Source organism: Ovis aries, chromosome 12 (genome assembly GCF_016772045.2).
Source record: "Ovis aries strain OAR_USU_Benz2616 breed Rambouillet chromosome 12, ARS-UI_Ramb_v3.0, whole genome shotgun sequence".
NCBI classification, from domain to species: domain Eukaryota; kingdom Metazoa; phylum Chordata; class Mammalia; order Artiodactyla; family Bovidae; genus Ovis; species Ovis aries.
The window spans coordinates 39,154,556-39,171,957 of record NC_056065.1 but is presented as its reverse complement, the minus strand read 5'-3'; the positions used below and the strand labels follow the sequence as shown (position 1 = coordinate 39,171,957).

General features: G+C 38.8%; 1 protein-coding gene across 6 annotated transcripts in view; it reads right to left on the bottom strand.

The window, feature by feature from the left end:
• Positions 1–17,402, bottom strand: part of DNM3 (dynamin 3) — a 647,020-nt gene that overhangs the window by 10,459 nt on the left and 619,159 nt on the right. For 2 of the 6 annotated variants that reach the window (XM_060396476.1, XM_027975616.3), the window contains one exon: positions 10,258–14,132. The exons of the other annotated variants lie outside the window; for them this stretch is intronic. In XM_060396476.1, coding sequence (XP_060252459.1) covers positions 14,096–14,132 — 37 coding nt within the window. In that variant the 3' untranslated portion in view covers positions 10,258–14,095. Of the gene's footprint in view, positions 1–10,257; positions 14,133–17,402 lie in introns of those variants that run through there. 6 annotated transcript variants of the gene reach the window in all.

Here is a 17,402-nt window from a genome sequence, read left to right as displayed (position 1 = left end):
AGCAGGAACGGCTGCCATCTGTAATAACTTAATACTGTCACTTTTCACTCACCCAGCATTTTTTAATGAAAAGGAGATATTTTTCATATGCAAATCTTTCTAAAAACTGAAGTCCTCCCTCCCAATACTAATACAAATATTAAATCATTTACAAGCCATCTGAAAAAAATAAAAGCCATCAGAAATACACTGCATATTTCTCAGCCAGTAGAGTATGCCCACTCCAGCAACTAGTAAGGTATTTAGGCCTCAGAGACTGAAGGGGTCTGAATTTTTTTCCCCTTTATATAATGTTCTTCCTCTTTCTTTTTTTCCCCCTGTCAGGATGTTAACTATCATTCTCAATGCCCTCAGCAGTAGCTTTCTCCAATATATTCTATATTTTACTTCTAATTTACTGGGTACTAGAAAATCAGAAAATCAAGTTTTCTAGAGTTCTCTACAATAAGCATAAGCAGGCTCAGGGTGAGTCCCTGAGTAAATTGCATGAGCTCTGGCTTCTATTTTGGGTCCTAAAAGTTTTATTTTTAGTAACAGTATTGCTCACTTTCTGATTGGTGATGGTGTTTCTAATACCTGAGGTTTCTAAATAAACAAACTTCATATAATGAAATATTACTGTATCTGAGAATCTTCAGCTATATACAAACTAATACTCTTTATTCCTTAAATCCATACATTTACTTCCTAAATGCATTAATAAGCTTTTTATGTGTTTACTTGACTTTACACATCATATCTCAGAGGGTAATGTTTATAGCCAATAAAATTCAACAAATTCTGCAAATTGAAACTTTTCTTCTTGATAAAACTCTTCCATTGATATTTTTCAGAAAGAGCCCTTCCACCCCCTTTCTGGAATTACTGTCATAACATTAAATTTTCTTCTTTATTGGACACACAAAATTGATCCAATCAAATACTTTTTCTCAGGATGAAGGAGTGAAGTTAGAAAAGCTCAAGAAAATGGTTACGCAATGTTAAAAATTCCAGAGCTATAAGATAAAATTAGATGGTCAAGGAAAAATCAAAACAAAAGAGGTATCGTTGGTTAATGGGAAAAGTACCAACCACTTAAGCACAAACTCATAGAGCTTAGTGGAGTTTCTTTTGCCTCCGGTGCTTGAAAAATATCCAAAGAACTGTGGAGGAAAGGGTTTTTTCTTGGGAAGGTGCACGCCAGTTTAACCTCTTACACTAAGTCTTATCACTTAAGCAGCACTCAGTTTTTCAAAGTGTAACTACAGATACCTTATATGCACAGTATGGAACTAAACCAATTCCTACTAGCTGTTTAATTTGGGTAAACAAGTAAGTCCTTTTCCCACAGAAAGGCTACTAGCTAGTGTGACCACCAGAAATGTTTGGGCAGTTTCCTGCTGGGAAAAATCCTCCTGTTATTTTTTTCGCTTATGACAATGCAAAAACACCTGCTCTTTCACTAGCATACTGCTCATTTTCATTTGAAATGGTTATATGTTTAACTTGCATCCTGGCTTTGAACCCAGCCATTTTCTCCTTTGATGTGAACTTTCCAGAGGCCAGAGGTCATGTCCACTTGAGGTGTTTCACAGCACGTTTAGCATGGAGCTGCTGTCAATGATGTCCTCAATCAGAGTTCTCTTCTGATTCTTTTGTTTATTCCTCCCTCAACACCCACCTTGGTGAAGTCTTCTCTGACCCACCTTTTCCTATCTTGATGCTTCTCTAGCATCCCAACATATTTCTAGAATTAGGTTTATATATTTATTGCCACTGACCAGAAATGGACTGTGTCTTAGTCATCTTCAGTTTCTTGTGGTGTCTAGCTCAGAGATTGTCATTCACTCATTGCACATGTGACAAATGAATAAATGAAAGTTACTCCTAGAAGTAAGAAACAACTTATGAATACTTATGATAGCCACTGGTCTTTATATTATACTAAGGTATTTTTAAAAAATAAATCACTGTTCTAGCAAAAAAAAAAAAAAACAGCTACAATGGCATGTAGAGTTTAGACTCTTAGAAACTCTACCTACAGGATATTTGACTGTTTAACTGTTTAGTAGATGTTTGGAATAAATACTAAATCATAGGCCCTTCCTCGGGGAGTTTGATAGTCACATAACCTACAGAAATATATTCTTAGCATTTTAGCAGTTATAGGAGGAGTGAGAAAGTTGGCCAGAATTTGAACCTGGAAAAGTAAAACTCCACCAGAAGGCTCAATAATGGGATGGACTTAATTAGGGGATTTTATTTGAAAAAAGTAGACTTGAAATGACAAATGCAGCGAGGGGCAGAATACAGGGTAGCATGGTGGGATAGAAACTGTTCCATGCATATGTGATAGCTTGGACTAAGTGTTGTGGCCAAGAGAGCAAGGAATGCAACTGAGTTCTCTTCTGATTCTTTGGTTCTTGGCTTAAATGTCACACCCCAGCACTTCCTGACCATCTAATAATTTCCAACCACCACTCCTCACCACTTCATGGTTTTACGCATTTCATAGCACTTAACTGTTTGCCATTATGTATTTACTAGCTTATGGCCTGTGTTCTCCAGTAGACGGCAAATTTCTTGAATGCAGAGACCACATATTCTGTATTTATTACATATATTCAGCATTCAGTATAATGTGATTAGAAGACAGTGAATAAATATTTATTAAATAGCAGACAAACAAGTGAATGACTGAAAAGTACCTACACAAAGATGTTCAGACAGGCTAGAGTATAGACTAGCTCAAGGAGGGTGGGTCCAATGAGGCCAGAAATGCAACTTTTTTTGAAGCATTTGTCAGAGGCTTATACTTGAGACAGCACGTTTACACAGAAGTTGAAGGATGTGGATTTTAGCTTCAACTGCCAATTTGTATAATCATTAGCCACTAAACTTCTCTAAGCCTTAGTGTTCTCATCTGTGACACAGGAGACTCAGACTAGATGATCTGTAACACAGTTACGCACTGCATGTACAATTTATTGAGCATGTACTATGTGGTCTGTATTATGCTCCATAATTTTTAAAAACTCAAATCTATTCATAGTGGAATACAAATAGGCTAAGACAAGTATGCAAGTGGTTTTACTACAGCACCCCATCTTAAGTGGAAAAAATGAGGCAAAATTTTGTAATTCAGGCTCAGAGCTTGAAAATACAATAATGTGGTTAAAGCAGGGGCAAATATGATTTTAATCATGGCATATAAAATTTGAAAGTCATAGGAGAATGTAGGTCTATAATGGGGTTAAAGAAACTAGAAATTAAGTGGGGAGGTGGAAGGAATGGACTCAATGATAGAGACAGAGAATAGAAAGATCGAAATACTCTGATGGCACAGCAACTTCTCCTTAATCTCCTCTCCAATCTTTGGGCCGTGTTGATGTGATGCAACAAAGTCAACGATAATAGGCAATTGCAGAAAGAAGGCAAGTCAGGAAAGCAAAAAAATACAAATTTCTCTTATGTGCCAGGTCTTTTGTTTATCTTGTTCATCACCATATCCCAGAACTCAGCTTTGTCTTTGGCTCATGCTATTTTTTTTTTTCCAAATAAATAAATCAGGAGAACCTATCCATTATGAGCACTTTAAGGGAGTCCCTAGGGCACTAAATAGGCACTGCAACCTGTGTGGTGAATTAATGATTGAAAAAGAAGAAAGATCAAATTTCCATCATGGTCTATTAAAATAATTATGACATCTTTAAAATATGCCTACTGTCAAGTTAAAATAACTCATACATGTACTTAGTAATTAAAAATCCTAAAGAGCTGGTCAAGCCTTCTGGAAGAAATAGGCACCATTTTATTTCTAAACAATAACCCCTTGATAATCTGTAAAGGAAACAATCCAAGAGGAGCATCGAGTTGTTCAGTGTGAATTTTCTTAATAAGTAATGCTAAGATGTTTGCCAACTTCAACACCAGAAAAACATTTAAGGTTTACTGTTCAAGTTCATTTCATTGGTCCAGTTCCTAACCATTCAAAGAGTTTCCAAAGACATTCACCTCATAAGACAGTTTGTTTTGGGCCAAGCAGAGTTATTTGTTTTGTACCAGATTTTCCTCCATTACTTTGCACAGAGATGGGCTTCATTAAATTACCCATTATATTGAAATGGAGCATCTTGCATCACTTAGTGTTTATTGAAACACTGTGTGGTGTGTGGGCGGTTTATGGTTACGATAGAAGAGCCATGTTTCTGCTTCCAAATCAAAGGGAAAGATGTAACACTTAAAGTTGCATTTGTAGCTGCAGGGATGGGCCGGGTGCATTATTTTGGACAATGACAAATTTTGTAAGAAAGTCGAATGTTCATATGGGGTGGGTGGCATGGTGGGGGAGAAACTGGCTACACTGATAAGAGAGAAGAATGAATCAATTCTCTTATTGTTTCATTTGATTCTTTTCTAAGAATGGGAGAACTAAATCTTCATTTGCTCTTCTCTGGATTAGCTGGTTCTGAGTATTCACAGTGGGTGACCGATCTTAACAGGGGTGCATCGTAACACCAATTACTGACATGGCTTGGTCTTTCTGCCCCTGTCTGTATTTCTCTTCAGGATGGAAAGTGAGATTTATCTATAAGTTTGTGAGCCAGACTAGGCCTATGTAGCTCAGGCTCCATCCTTTCCTTACTTAAACCAAAATATCAGGACTCCCAGGCCAGCATTTTTTTCTATAGGGCAGTTACATGGGCATGTTCTAAGGGTATGTCTCTGAAATTAGACTGTACATCAGAACTCCCTGGAGGGTTTGCTAAAACAGAGGTTTCTAGGTCCCACACAGACTTTCTATAGGGGTGAGACATTTCTAGTAAGTTCCTCGATTATGCTAATGCTGCTGGTCCCATGCTTTGAAAACTGTCTGAAGACATAATAAATGATTTTGTCTTTGCTTTCTTAGCAATTCATTTCACTTGCCAGATAAAGTCAGAGCAAAAAAGAGAAAGTGCTGGGAAAAACTATCTTAAGAAAGATGAAGAAATGGTTGTGGAAATTTTTGATACCTTTGGAAATCAGATTCAAGCATGGGTCAAATTGGTTTTAGGTTTATTTTGTAAAGACTGAGATATTATACTACAGTAGTTTTTTTTGTTAGTCATCACCAGAAAAATAAATACTTGTTTAGAGAAGCTTGCTCATGAACATGGCAATGGGTGCAGACACTAAGCACATCTAACCATGTCATCTTTGAAAAGGGTACAACTGAAGCCCAGCCTAATCAGTTAGGTGGACCCAAGTTTAAAAAAATAAAAAACCCTCAAAAAAATCAAAGACTGATACTTTTAGGGGAATTATATTTGCCTACAAGGACAGCTATTTGCATAAAAAGGATATGTAATTTATACCATAAGCTCTACTTATTAGATATAGGTAAAGCCTTAAAATATAACTGTTTCAAAATTTAATTTACATGTAATTGCATTTAGAGTCATTTGATCTTATTGGTGAAAAGATAAAAAAGAAGGGTTTTGTCCATCTAAATACAAGAAGTAAAGTATCTTTCCTTTTTGAGGGCTACATAGGATGAATTTCTTAGAGAACAAAAGCAAAAACTGCTTCTGAACTTTCTAAAGTCGTGACGCATGCCTCCCACAATGGACTCTGCTGTGCTTGGTTCCCAAGTGGCTTCAGGCAAAAATTGCTCTGATGGCGTCTGAGTCAGTTAAATGGGGAATGCCCATAGTATCTCCTTCCCAGGAACTGAAATGCCTTACTTCTCCATGACCCTCTTGAATAACTTAATCCTTGCATCATTTTTCAAAGTTTAAGGCATGTATACATAGTTTATCATCTGAACAACATTATAAACTTCCCATGACCTGAGAGTACGCCTTATCCTGCTTGCAGCCTTTTGTAGCACCTGTAGGGGGCAGTGTCTCAAGCAGGAATTCAAGGACATGAATAAGTGAACATGCCCTGGAATAAATCAGACAGGAGCACACCTCCAGGTGAAATAGAAAGGCAGCTAACTATGACCCAGGACTTCCTCTTGCTAATGCCTGCTGTAAGAGAACAGACTGTGGGACACAGTATTTTTAAATTTCAGCACAGCATTGTGCTTTGCTTCTTAATTTGAGCATTTATTAAAAAAACAGGTTTTGCATATCTAAAAAGTCCAAGGCGAGGTTCAGAAAAATCCTATGAACAGTCATGATTTTGTCCACATGGAAGATAATATTTTGTAATTGTCAAAAACACTATAGGATGCTGTCCAGCATATTTTTGGCTCTTTTAGCTTTGGTACAGAGTGAGCCAGTACTGTCCAATAGTTTACAGTAGATGTTGGAAACAACAGAGAAATTGGAGTACATTTAAAGGATTCAAGAGAAATTTTCTAATATGACTCTTGCTACATTTTAGAGCCAGCATTTCTTTCCCCTGTGAAAATGAACCCATGATTTTTAAATGTATGTCATTGGGAAAGTATGAATCAACTGATGAACTTTGAAATAAGAACATAAGGGGAAAAACAGTCAGTAACTTTTATTTGAAGATGCAAACATATACTGTATAAATCAGTCTCTGAGATAACTGGTCATATAATCCACCTTGCCACACTTTTTTCACTTTATTTTAAACGTCTGACTCGGGTTCCACCTGTAAGGATGGTACAGATAAACCCACTTCTGTGGTTGCAGCAAAAAGGCAGCTTAAGGGATGATATGCCTACATGAACTCCGCTCATTTTATGATTTGTAAAAAGAATTAGCCAGGCAAGGTTTTAGCACAGAAGGAATAGCACAAAAACAAGAAAGTGTGCGTTTAAATCATTTCTTAAAATACACTAAATATTGGGCTAATTCTGAAAATAAACTTTGATTAAACATTGTATATCAACTCATTTTGTTTTCTTTCATTCACTCAATAAGCCCTGTTTATGTGCTAGGTACTGTATAAAGCGTTAGGGGTACAGAAATAAAGACAGTCACTGCCCAGGAATTTCTAGTTGAGTTGGGAAGAGAGACAAGTAAACAGTGTTCACAGTTGGGTAAGTGCAATGACAGGATTATGCCTCAAGCGCTTCAGGGACACCTGGAGTCTTAGACTGGAGATGGAAAGAGGTTGGGGCGTTAAAAGGGCTTGAAGAAAACAAAAAGTTGAGGGTGCCGGCATTCCAGGGATAGGAGATAGTATGTATGAAGGGGGTAAAAAAGCTAGAAAAAGTACTGTCAGCTTGAGAAATCAAATGTCTCATTTTTTATCACAAGTGGCAAAACTACTTGTTTTAATCCAAGTGCTAATTCACAAAGCAAAGTTTTTGAGGGTTTTTTTTGTTTTAAAATATGATTCCTAAAAACCATTACTTCTGACCTTTTTATATTTTAATTTCTGTACTATATCACTGACAACAGAGAAGCTGGGTAGAGAAAAAGACTAAAAGGTATGCAAAGAAACAGAAGGTCAGAGGAATATAGTGAGGAGAAAACTACACAGAGAGAAAGGAGGTGGTTTTTAAAGAGATTCACACACACATGGTTATTGAATGAAGTTACACAGTGTCCCCTCTGAGGATTTTTTTCTCTCTTTGTCTCTTTCTCCTCTTCTTTCCCTTCCTTCTTCTCCCTCTCTACCTCTCTCTCTCTTTCAAGAAATCCCCAAAGAGATCTAAGAACTTACATGCATGGATGTAGAAACCTAGTCCCACTGATGGTAGCTGGGGCAAAGCTATTTCTAACCCTCTTCATCGTCTTCTGTCCTCTTCTCCCTGCCCTTCCCCTCACTCCCACACCAGGCACCAGGGGAGGGGGTTGGCCAATTCAGACATCTGGGGGAAGGAGGAGAGGTTGGGAAGGAGGTGCTAAGGACCAGCTACTGGGAGAGGCGAACTTTTACTTCTGAGATGTACACTGCTTTGTCACCTCAAATCAGGGAGAAGAAATGAAAAGAAACAAGGATGGGAGGAAAAAGACAACACTGGATCTCTCTATGAAACTGTAAAATTCACTTCTGCATTGGAAAGGTGGGGAAGACCTTTTCTCCTTTCTGACAGACAGCAAGAACATTCTGGGCATGAGTATCCAACTTGGGGCCTGACCTCAAATGGGGTAAAGGTGTACCTTAGACATATAGATGCAAAAGTTAACTTTCCAATTCCTCTTATTTTTGTAACAACAACAACAAAGATTGAGCATGAGGAATCTGAACATTTAAAGAAGATTTATGTCATACCAAGGTTTCATTTTTGCCTGACTTGTGAAACCTAGTGAATTAAAAAGCCAGTTTTAAATGCACCACATCGTATTTTTCTGGTCATGTACCAGTCCGAGAGGAAAAAATGGAGATGAGGTACCGTTTACTAATTAGAATCCCAGTGATTAAAAAAAATTCCAGCAGGAGGAGCTCTAACATGCCTTAGAGTTCAAGCTTGAAAAACAAAAACACTGAAAGCAAACAGAAAAACAGAGAGGTGGTGTGCTTTGCAAGCTGCCATGTCAGTGAACAAATATGTGACTGAGTCCAATGAAATGCTTAGTGCGAAAACAGAATGGCTCACACTTTCTCTCTTCCACAAGTCTCCGTGTTCTGATGCAGTTAAACTGGGCACGGATCTGTGGTGTCAGGGAGCAAAAGGTTGATTTCTGGGCAAGTGTAGATATTATTCTTTTCCTCTTGAAGTATCATATTGTTTCTAAATGAGTCTTCTGACATTGGCTCAAAAACTGCCATTTTAAAATGAAATCTTCATCGGCGTTTGAAGGTCCTACAAAAACTCCTGAATGTTCTTCTCCTTTACTCTGCGGCTTGTTGGACGCTTTTTTTAAAATGAGAGAAATGCTGTGTTTGTAAAAACTGGTGCTAAAAGGGCAAGGAATCATAAGTCCCCTGGGCCATGTAAAGAGTCTGCAGAAAGAATTACAGCTTTCTAACACACTCACACACATCAACTGGAATACAAAGAATTTACTCAGGAAAACAGTGAGAAGTATATGAATTTAACAGTTACCGGATTTTGGGGGTAAGCCTTTCCATTCTGGACAGTGTTGTGGGAGAGGGATGGGCAAGTGGGTGCACAGTATGATCACAATTACTTAACCTGAAGGAAATTTTCAACCAATCCCTTCTAATCGTTTGCCAATAAGAAGTCAAACTTTTTGTTTTACACCTTAATGGTATGCCCACATTTAAAAATTTTATACAAGCTCCTACAGAAACTTTAACTAGACCAATTCAGGCCAAAAGTCACTAAATAAAGCTAGTCTAGACGGAAAAATCTATGAAAACCATATGTCTTTTAGGCATCTGTCGTAGAAAAAACTGCCATCATCTTGGAGAAATAGTTCGCAAAATATGCTTTTAGGAAAACACTGCTGTAATGACCATGGGAGCCGTGCTCAAGAAGACGGCTGGGGAGAGTAAAGCTACAATGTGTACAAACGAGAGGCTCTCATTTCTACATATATCTGTCTGTAGCCATCACTGAAAGGATGGGCAAAGGCAGATGTAACTTACATTTCCACCCTTCTAGAGGGACCAAAAAAGTTTACAGTTTTGTTCCTCCACACCCCCACAGAACGTTAGACCAAGGGATCTCAAAGCATCTCTGTTCTCACTCACAGAAAACTGTTTTGAATAATCTTGTACATGGATGGGGCCAAAAAACCAGAACATTTTCTTCTGATTATTACCTCATCCAGCGGGCCTGCCAAACACAGCTAGAAGGCAGGTGTCCGATAGAAGTAACCAACGGAGACTGTCCTATATAATTGGGTGTAGTGCCTAACTTAGAGACAAAAGGGATCAGAAGGATGGGGGTACAAAGCAGGAATGCAATGAGCATGCAGTAAGGCAAATGTCCTAAAACCTTGCCTTTCTGCTTTAACATCGCTTTCTGGACTGGAGACAGCAGTCAGCAATACCTTCGTTATTCTAGCTCCATGTTTTTGTATCCCAAAATGCACTTTAATAAGTGGTATGAAATCCACAGACAAAAATGTAAAGGTTAACTTTAATGATAAAAATAACAACATACAGACAGAAACCTGAACAGTCTACAGAGACTGGGAAAGCATTTGTAAGTTGCAAAGATTCCCTGTGACCCTCAAGAATATTTTGCTGAGACTTCTTGCTCTACAGGGAAGGGAACAACACAGTAACAGTGGTTATTGGTATGAATGCCCCATGTGCTGTTCAGTCACAAGACTGAATAAACACTATATATCAAATGGAAAGGGTCCTGGGTTGAAGGAGGCGAGTATAGTTAAAAAAAGAGGGAAATCTACAAGATGTCATCAATCACACACTGAAGATTTAAGCAAAAGCAAGAAACACGATTTCAACATGTTTATTCAAAGATACGGTGCTTCAAAATGAATTTCCAAATACTTATTAGTTTTAGAATATTAAGATGGTAATGGGGTAGTTTAGAGTGTTGGAAATATTAAAACAAATCAAGCAATCATATCAACAACCCTCATCACAGATCCTTAAACTGAACTGGAGAGCATTTAAGTAGGTTAATCAAAGTCCACTGATGAATTGCAGGGATTTTTATGGTCCATTAATTTCAGTCCTGAGAGTTCTGATACTACTACTATTACAGCTAAAACTATAATGTTTCTTTCTTTCAAAGGATGTGTACAGCATGGATTTATTGTGACTTTAGACCCAGTTACGTGGAGGGAAATTACTGCAGTGGTTTCTCTAGTTAACACATTTACTAATGTTTCCTTAATTTTCCACCCCAAGAGGCAATAATTAAGGTAGCATTGGCCTCACATGAAGTTTTATTATTTTAGTTATTAAAATACTTTCCAATACTGCTAAGAAGTAAAAAGAAATTCTAGTTGTTTTAAAAATAAGTAGACGTTTTCCTCATTTTTATAGCTTTACTCCATGAATGGTGGTCTAAAAGGCAAAGCAGAGTGCAGACTTTCTGGCGAAAACACTTGCGCACGAGACTAGGAGGAGATTTATTTGAGGGAAAAGCTGCATTCACTCTTAAAATTGGCTTCAAAAGCAATCCTAATATAAAGTTTAAAAATGTACATGGTACAGAATATACCTTACATAATTATCCATTTCCAAGTGGAATAATTCCATTTTAGATTCTCTCGGCTGCTAAATATCTTTAAAAAAGGCTTTCCCATCTCCTCTTATCATAAAAAGTCTCATGCTAGATGAATGTAAAATATACTGAAATGTAGATAAAGCTGCTCATGAAAATCTGAAACTTAATACAGGTATCTATTTACATGGTGGAGGCAACTGGCATATTTGATTGTAAAATAAGATTATTTTCCAAATCATATTCAGAGCCACCTGAGGTTTCCTTTCTCTTGGGTTTCAAAATTGCCAATGACACCTGGGGATTCACTTGTGGTGATATATCTAGTTGGTGGTTATCTAGTCTTTCCCTTATTCTCTCTTTCTCAAAAACAAAACAAAAACAGAAAAAGGATAAAGTTTACTTCTAAATTTTATATTAACCTACACATTTACTGGGTTCCCATAACAGCAGCAAGGACAGTATTATCCCATTTTTCAGTGTATAATCCCAATGGGGGAAAATGCTGACTTTATGAAGATTTGGAATTCTCTATGTGTCTGAGCAATTAAAATCAAGAAGGCCTGGCCTTGTCATTGACCATGAGCAATTGAGAATTTTGCCATTTACCATTTTGATTAAGGATCTTTCCCCCTGGTCCTTGGATAGAATGTGTTCTTTCTACAATTCATATGAGCTGATAATTTTGGCTGGAAAACAGGAGTGGACAGTTCCTGGTGTTTATGGGGATGGTTAAAAAATAATTTCAGAAATTAGAGCACTCGTTGTTTGTGGATTTGCCTACCGTGTGGCTCTGATGCCTGAAAAGTAGCCAGAAAGAAAAGAAAGTATTGTGCCATGATGAGCCTGCCTCGGTTCTTTGTGGCTTTTGACACTGCCCTCCGTAGGAATTCTATTTCTGGTCAGAGTTGCCACATGAGCTTAAACTTTATCTAAATACTGGTAATGTGGCATCAGTACACAGGCAGATTCTTACAAACCCAGTGCCTTTCCAACATGCCCCTCACCCCCCACCTCCTCTCCTACATTTAAAAATACTGGCTAGACTAAAAGTGTAATATTCTTTTGGAAACAGCATTGGGTAAGCCAGATGGATTTCATTTGGCAACTAAAGGGTGTAAATATATGTTTAGATTCAGAGGTTCCCCTAGACAATGGTTACAAGATGTTGGCTACAGTAAGCTGAGGGTTTCGATGTAGGGCATTTAAAAATTCTATATTTAAGCAGCAATAAAATTATGACAAGTAGACCAGAGCCATCAAACCCTCAGTTAAATCCTCAGTTCCTCTCTCATACAACTAGAGGTAGGCATATAACGCATATTCTGAGTGAAAAATGCAGCATTTACATTTTCATGTTTAATTTCCTGGCTATTTATTGGCTGAAGTGGCTCTAGTAAGCTAAATTTCACTTCTGATTTTTTCCTCGTAACTGATAAATCAGAGGGAGGAAGAAGTGTCCAGCAGCTCATTCTTGGAGCTGGCTGCTTACAGAAAATTTAGAGGTGAAAGAGCCATGGATCATGCTGTGCCATGAATCTCTGAAGTCACTGAAAAACATGCCATCTGACCATAACTGCCTGAAAATGAAAAATCGTTCCCCGTAAAACCGTTCTTTTCTTACAGCAAGGGAGACAAAAGAGGGCGGTGATGAAACAGAAGTACTAGCTTGTGTGCGTCTGCAAGACTGTGGGTCTGCTTACACTGGGTAGAATTGTTTTCTTTTCTTTCAGCTGACATCAACTTGTATGTAGGAACATTCAGCAGATTCCAGCTGGTGACAGTTGGCTGCTGACGGGCTACAGGACGAATAACAACTATTGACTGTGCGTTTTTCACTGGACAGTGGCTCTTGTGCCAGACTCCAGTCTTGGCTGTTTTCCTCGATCAGGTGAAACCAGGGGCAGACGGGCTACCCTGAAACTCAGAAAGGCTTTCCCTTCATTGTTGAAGCTTAGCAATGTAGAGCCCCAAACAAGAACAATGACAGAGCTATTTGCTATTATTTGTTGTGAGACGTGGAAGAAGTTGTTTCGTTAACTCAGTGCCAGTTACCATGGGGCTGAGATGGTATATGGTCTATTGTCATATTTATTGCCCTGCTTTCTGTCTGCATTTCTGTTGTTTGTACTGTCTCATGTAGATCCTTTCTTATTTTCCTTTTTCTTGTGCCCTCCTGCAATATCAGATGCTTGAAAAAGTAAGATAAGGGGCACATTAAAAATTTAAAGGCAATCTGAAATCTACCTTGACACAGCTGTAAAGCTCCCACATTCCTGGGCCTGACCTAAACAGACTGCCACTCAGTCTGGACTGTGGTGGGATGGAGATATTTGTGCAAAGTAACTCAAGTTTGCTAGACCCAAGAAGGAAACCACCAGACTAATTTACTTCCACTCGAACTAGAATGAAACCAAGACCCTGAAGAAAGAAAACCTTTGACATTAACCATTGATCCACTCTAGTGAGTTAATATGTTACAACCAGAATCACTGTGGTATTTGAATGATTTTGATGAAATATTTAATAGAGAGGCTCAAATAAAATTAAAAGACATTTTCTTTAGTGAACATCTTGTGGCCAAATTTCTATATTCATGAAAATATATTAAGCATCATGACAACTCATGGTAAACCTACAACAAATTATTAATTACATTTGGAGTTTCAGTAACAAATTCTGTGACATAGTAGCCTCACAATATGCCTCAAATATAAAGAATCAGAAAGAATGCCTTTGAAGGTGTTTCTAGTCTCAGCAATTATACTTTGTAAAAATCCTTGCTTGACTTTTAAATCCAGTTGCTAAATATAAAAACTGTTCCCTGAAAAATCAGAACACCTAATCATAAATTTATCTGTTTGTTCTTTAAAGGAGAAAGATGGTGAGGAAAATAGAAAGCTCATGGCTGAAATCAGAAATCACAAGATGAATTCATCATTCATCCAAAGACACTCAGCTACTAAAAGAAGTCATGCTTTTAGAGGGCTGTTGAGGAGGGAGTAAGTCAGGATGTTTCCAGAACATGACTGTTGAGGAGTCAGACACAGGCTAGTCCCACAAGTTGCTTAACTGTCCGTGAACCCTGAGCCCACGACTTCAAGGCTCGGCAGCTTCGTCCTTCATGGCACCAAACCTTGATATTAGGGATGCAAAGACACACTCATAAGAATCACAGGTTTTCTCTTATTCAAAATTTGGGGGACTGGCTAAAAACAAAACGAAACAGGGGAGCCTTATCCCTAGGCAAAAGGGATTCTGTGTTACCTGTCAGTTAAATCAATGCACAAAATATGTATGCATAAAAGAGATACGGTACAGAAGACATCAAGGTCAACCATTTAAAACAAGATTAAAGAAAATCAAAGGGCTTTTACTTCTGTAAAGAAAAGAAAATGCATGCATGGACTGTCTCTTCACATAAAGAACTGACTTATCTTTTGCTATGGTTAGTTGAACCATGAATTACTGAGAATGTGGGGCTGAGAGGAGACTCTCAAGGCGCTCCATGTAAAGTCAGGGAAACTAAGTCTTGGAAAGAGTGCAAGTGGGAGGCCCTGGGGTAATCTTAATGCTATTCTAGGGCTGTCCCCGCAAGGCAGGGACCCCAGTATCACCATGGGCCTCCCCAGAGACTCTTTCTGTGCAGCACTCTTGATATTCATGCTGTGTTTCTGTCATGTGAGTGAGCTGGAGTAAAAGCTAACCTTTTCTCTGATTCACTTGTGTCACTTTTAAAAGATACCATCAGACTTGGTGACGGGGTGGTTAAGAGAAAGGACTTCTATTTTAAAAAAAGTTTTTTTGTTTTTTTTTTTTTAATAGAAGACTGGGTGATGAGGTAAGTGAAGTCTGCTTTTCCTTGGATAGAGACCCTTCCTCCCACCCTTATCCCCTTTTGACCGTTGCAAAATAGCTTAGTCCAAGGAAAGGGGAGAAGACAAATGAATAAAATAATGCCAGAGTCACTGTTGCCAGGAAAAACACACTTTGATTCAGTTAATTTGTTCTGTTAATGTCAAAGGCTGTGATTCCCAATTAGCTAATTTTAAGAAGCTCTAACTGAAAATAACTACATCAGCCCTAAACTTAGTGTTTGGTCAAACATTAGGATCTTCAAGTAAAAGAATAGGGCCCCTAAAGAGGTACTGATGTCTGTTTAAGAATACAGTGCTAAACAAGGACACGACTAAATGGGGTTTTCCAACTGGGTTTTAGCCCCTCCAGAGAAGCTGATGGAGGTGAGAGAGGAGGGGGACACATGAAAACTTCTAGCAACAGAAAATGTTCCCCAAGTCAGATTTGCGTACAATCAACTTTCTAATGGTAGAATTATCCCTGTTGGTGAGACTCTTTGGGACAGAAATGCTTCCCTAGTTCAGGAGGAATTAATTAAAGCAGGCATGTAGTTTGCAATATTTCTAGCTCCCTCACTGAAAGGCTCCATGCACATAAAACAGAACAGCTTGAGCAGCTGAGAAAACCTGGGCCAAAAATGACTCCACCAGCCTCTCTCCTTCCTCTTCCTTTACATTGAATTGGAAAGATACAATAATAATCACTTAAAAAAAAAAAAAACCCAAAACACCCAGAACACTCATGGTTTCTGTACAACTGTAAGCACTTTCATTATGTCTGAATAGGGTCATAATAAATATATGCGCTTAAAGGTGAAAATCACAAAGTGCTAATGAAATTGTGAATTATCCAGAAGAAAACTAAGCACGGGCACACAATGGCAGAATCTTTTGCTGCTAAAAGTTCAGTTTCTGCCTTTGGAACATTAAAGCCCAACAGGGAGCTGGTGGGGTACCCCTTGTGCTGTCTTGTCATATTATGAGTTTCTGGTTTCAGATAAAAGGGGAGAAAGGGCCCTTAAGAAAGCAAAGGACTGGGGGAAAAAATTAAATTTCCTTCTCGGAAAGCTAAGGGTTGGTTTTCTGAAGATGATGGATAATGGCATTTCAAGTTTTTTAGATTTTAATAGAGAAAATGGAGGCAAGTCATGGAGGGAAAAGAGAATACATAAATAAATAGAACAAGGTGAAGTTTCCACAAGAATTCCCTCAACTTTTTCTTTCTTTCTTTCTATCTCTGTCCCTCTTTCCTTTCCTCTCTCTTTCTTTTTTTGAAATCTTAAACCTCATTTCTGGCTTGCATTTGGTAGGATTCCCGCTCTGGCTTTTATTAAAAACAGACTTTATGTGGTCAGAATTCTCCATCTAAAGCTAAACTTTAATAGGCATAAGGATCCTGACAGAGTCTTTCTTGCTCTCTCTCAGGTGACCAACCCCCTGCCCCTCCAGGGATTTCCCTCCCAATGCGCAGAACTGGCGCTGAAACTCGAAGGCTCAGCAGAAAACAACCAACTTTCCTCTTTTACTCAGAACTCTCATTTCTGTTTTACATTTGAGACCCTTTGCAAGGCCAGATCAAATTAATTCTGGCTCTAACTTGAGAATACTCTAAAAATTTTGAGTAACACAACCGTTGTCCTATAAATTCCCGAGTGCAGACGACTAAAAGCTGGAGGTCTCCCTCTCCAGCTCAGGCTCTGGAGGCCGATTCCTGCCGGCTACCCTCTGTGAGCGAGCTCAGAAATACCAAGGGCAACTCCACCTGGCTTACCAAATCAATTTAGCGTTCAGCAGTATCTCTGAAGGGTATTGGCAAGCCAGCTTATCTGAACCCAAGAAGTGAAGCAGCCAAGCGAGCAGGCAAAGACATGCACTTTCATTCCTGAAGACAGGCATCCCCAGGTTGCTCTGGTTCCTTCTTATAGCTAAACAGACAAAATAGCTGACTTCAAGGCTCCTATGTGGGACTCTAACAGCCCTCCCCAATGGCCTCCATACGTTATTGGCACAATGGCAGACCTTTTCCCAGTCAATCTTAAGTTTCCTAAAACAATCATCTAATTTTGCTTATAAGTGAGGCTCAGCACTGACCTTTATGCTTGATTACCTGGAAGGGACAGTCTTTTGAATGCTGCAGTACAGAAGTTCTCAAGGGGAGGGAGATTAACTCCCCCAAACCAGTGACAATGTCTGGAATCATTTTCAGTGGTCACAACTCAGTGAGTGCAACTGACATCCAGTGGGTAGAGGCCAGGATGCTGCTAAACGTCCTAAAATGCACAGCACGACCCACTCAACAAAAACGTCCATAGCGCTGAGGTGGAGAAATCCTGACATTATGGTTAGGAGACTCAGCTCTGGAGTCAGACTGCTTGGTGTTGAAGCCCAGCTCTGTTAGGGCCTGGTTGAGTGCCTTGGGTAAACAGCTTAACCTCTGCATCTAGTCTGTAAAATGGACAGTCACCTAACTCGTGGCGTTGTTGTGAGCATGAAACAAAAATGAACCTGCAAAGCTCTCAGGACGATGCCTAGCATACATTGTGGTGGTG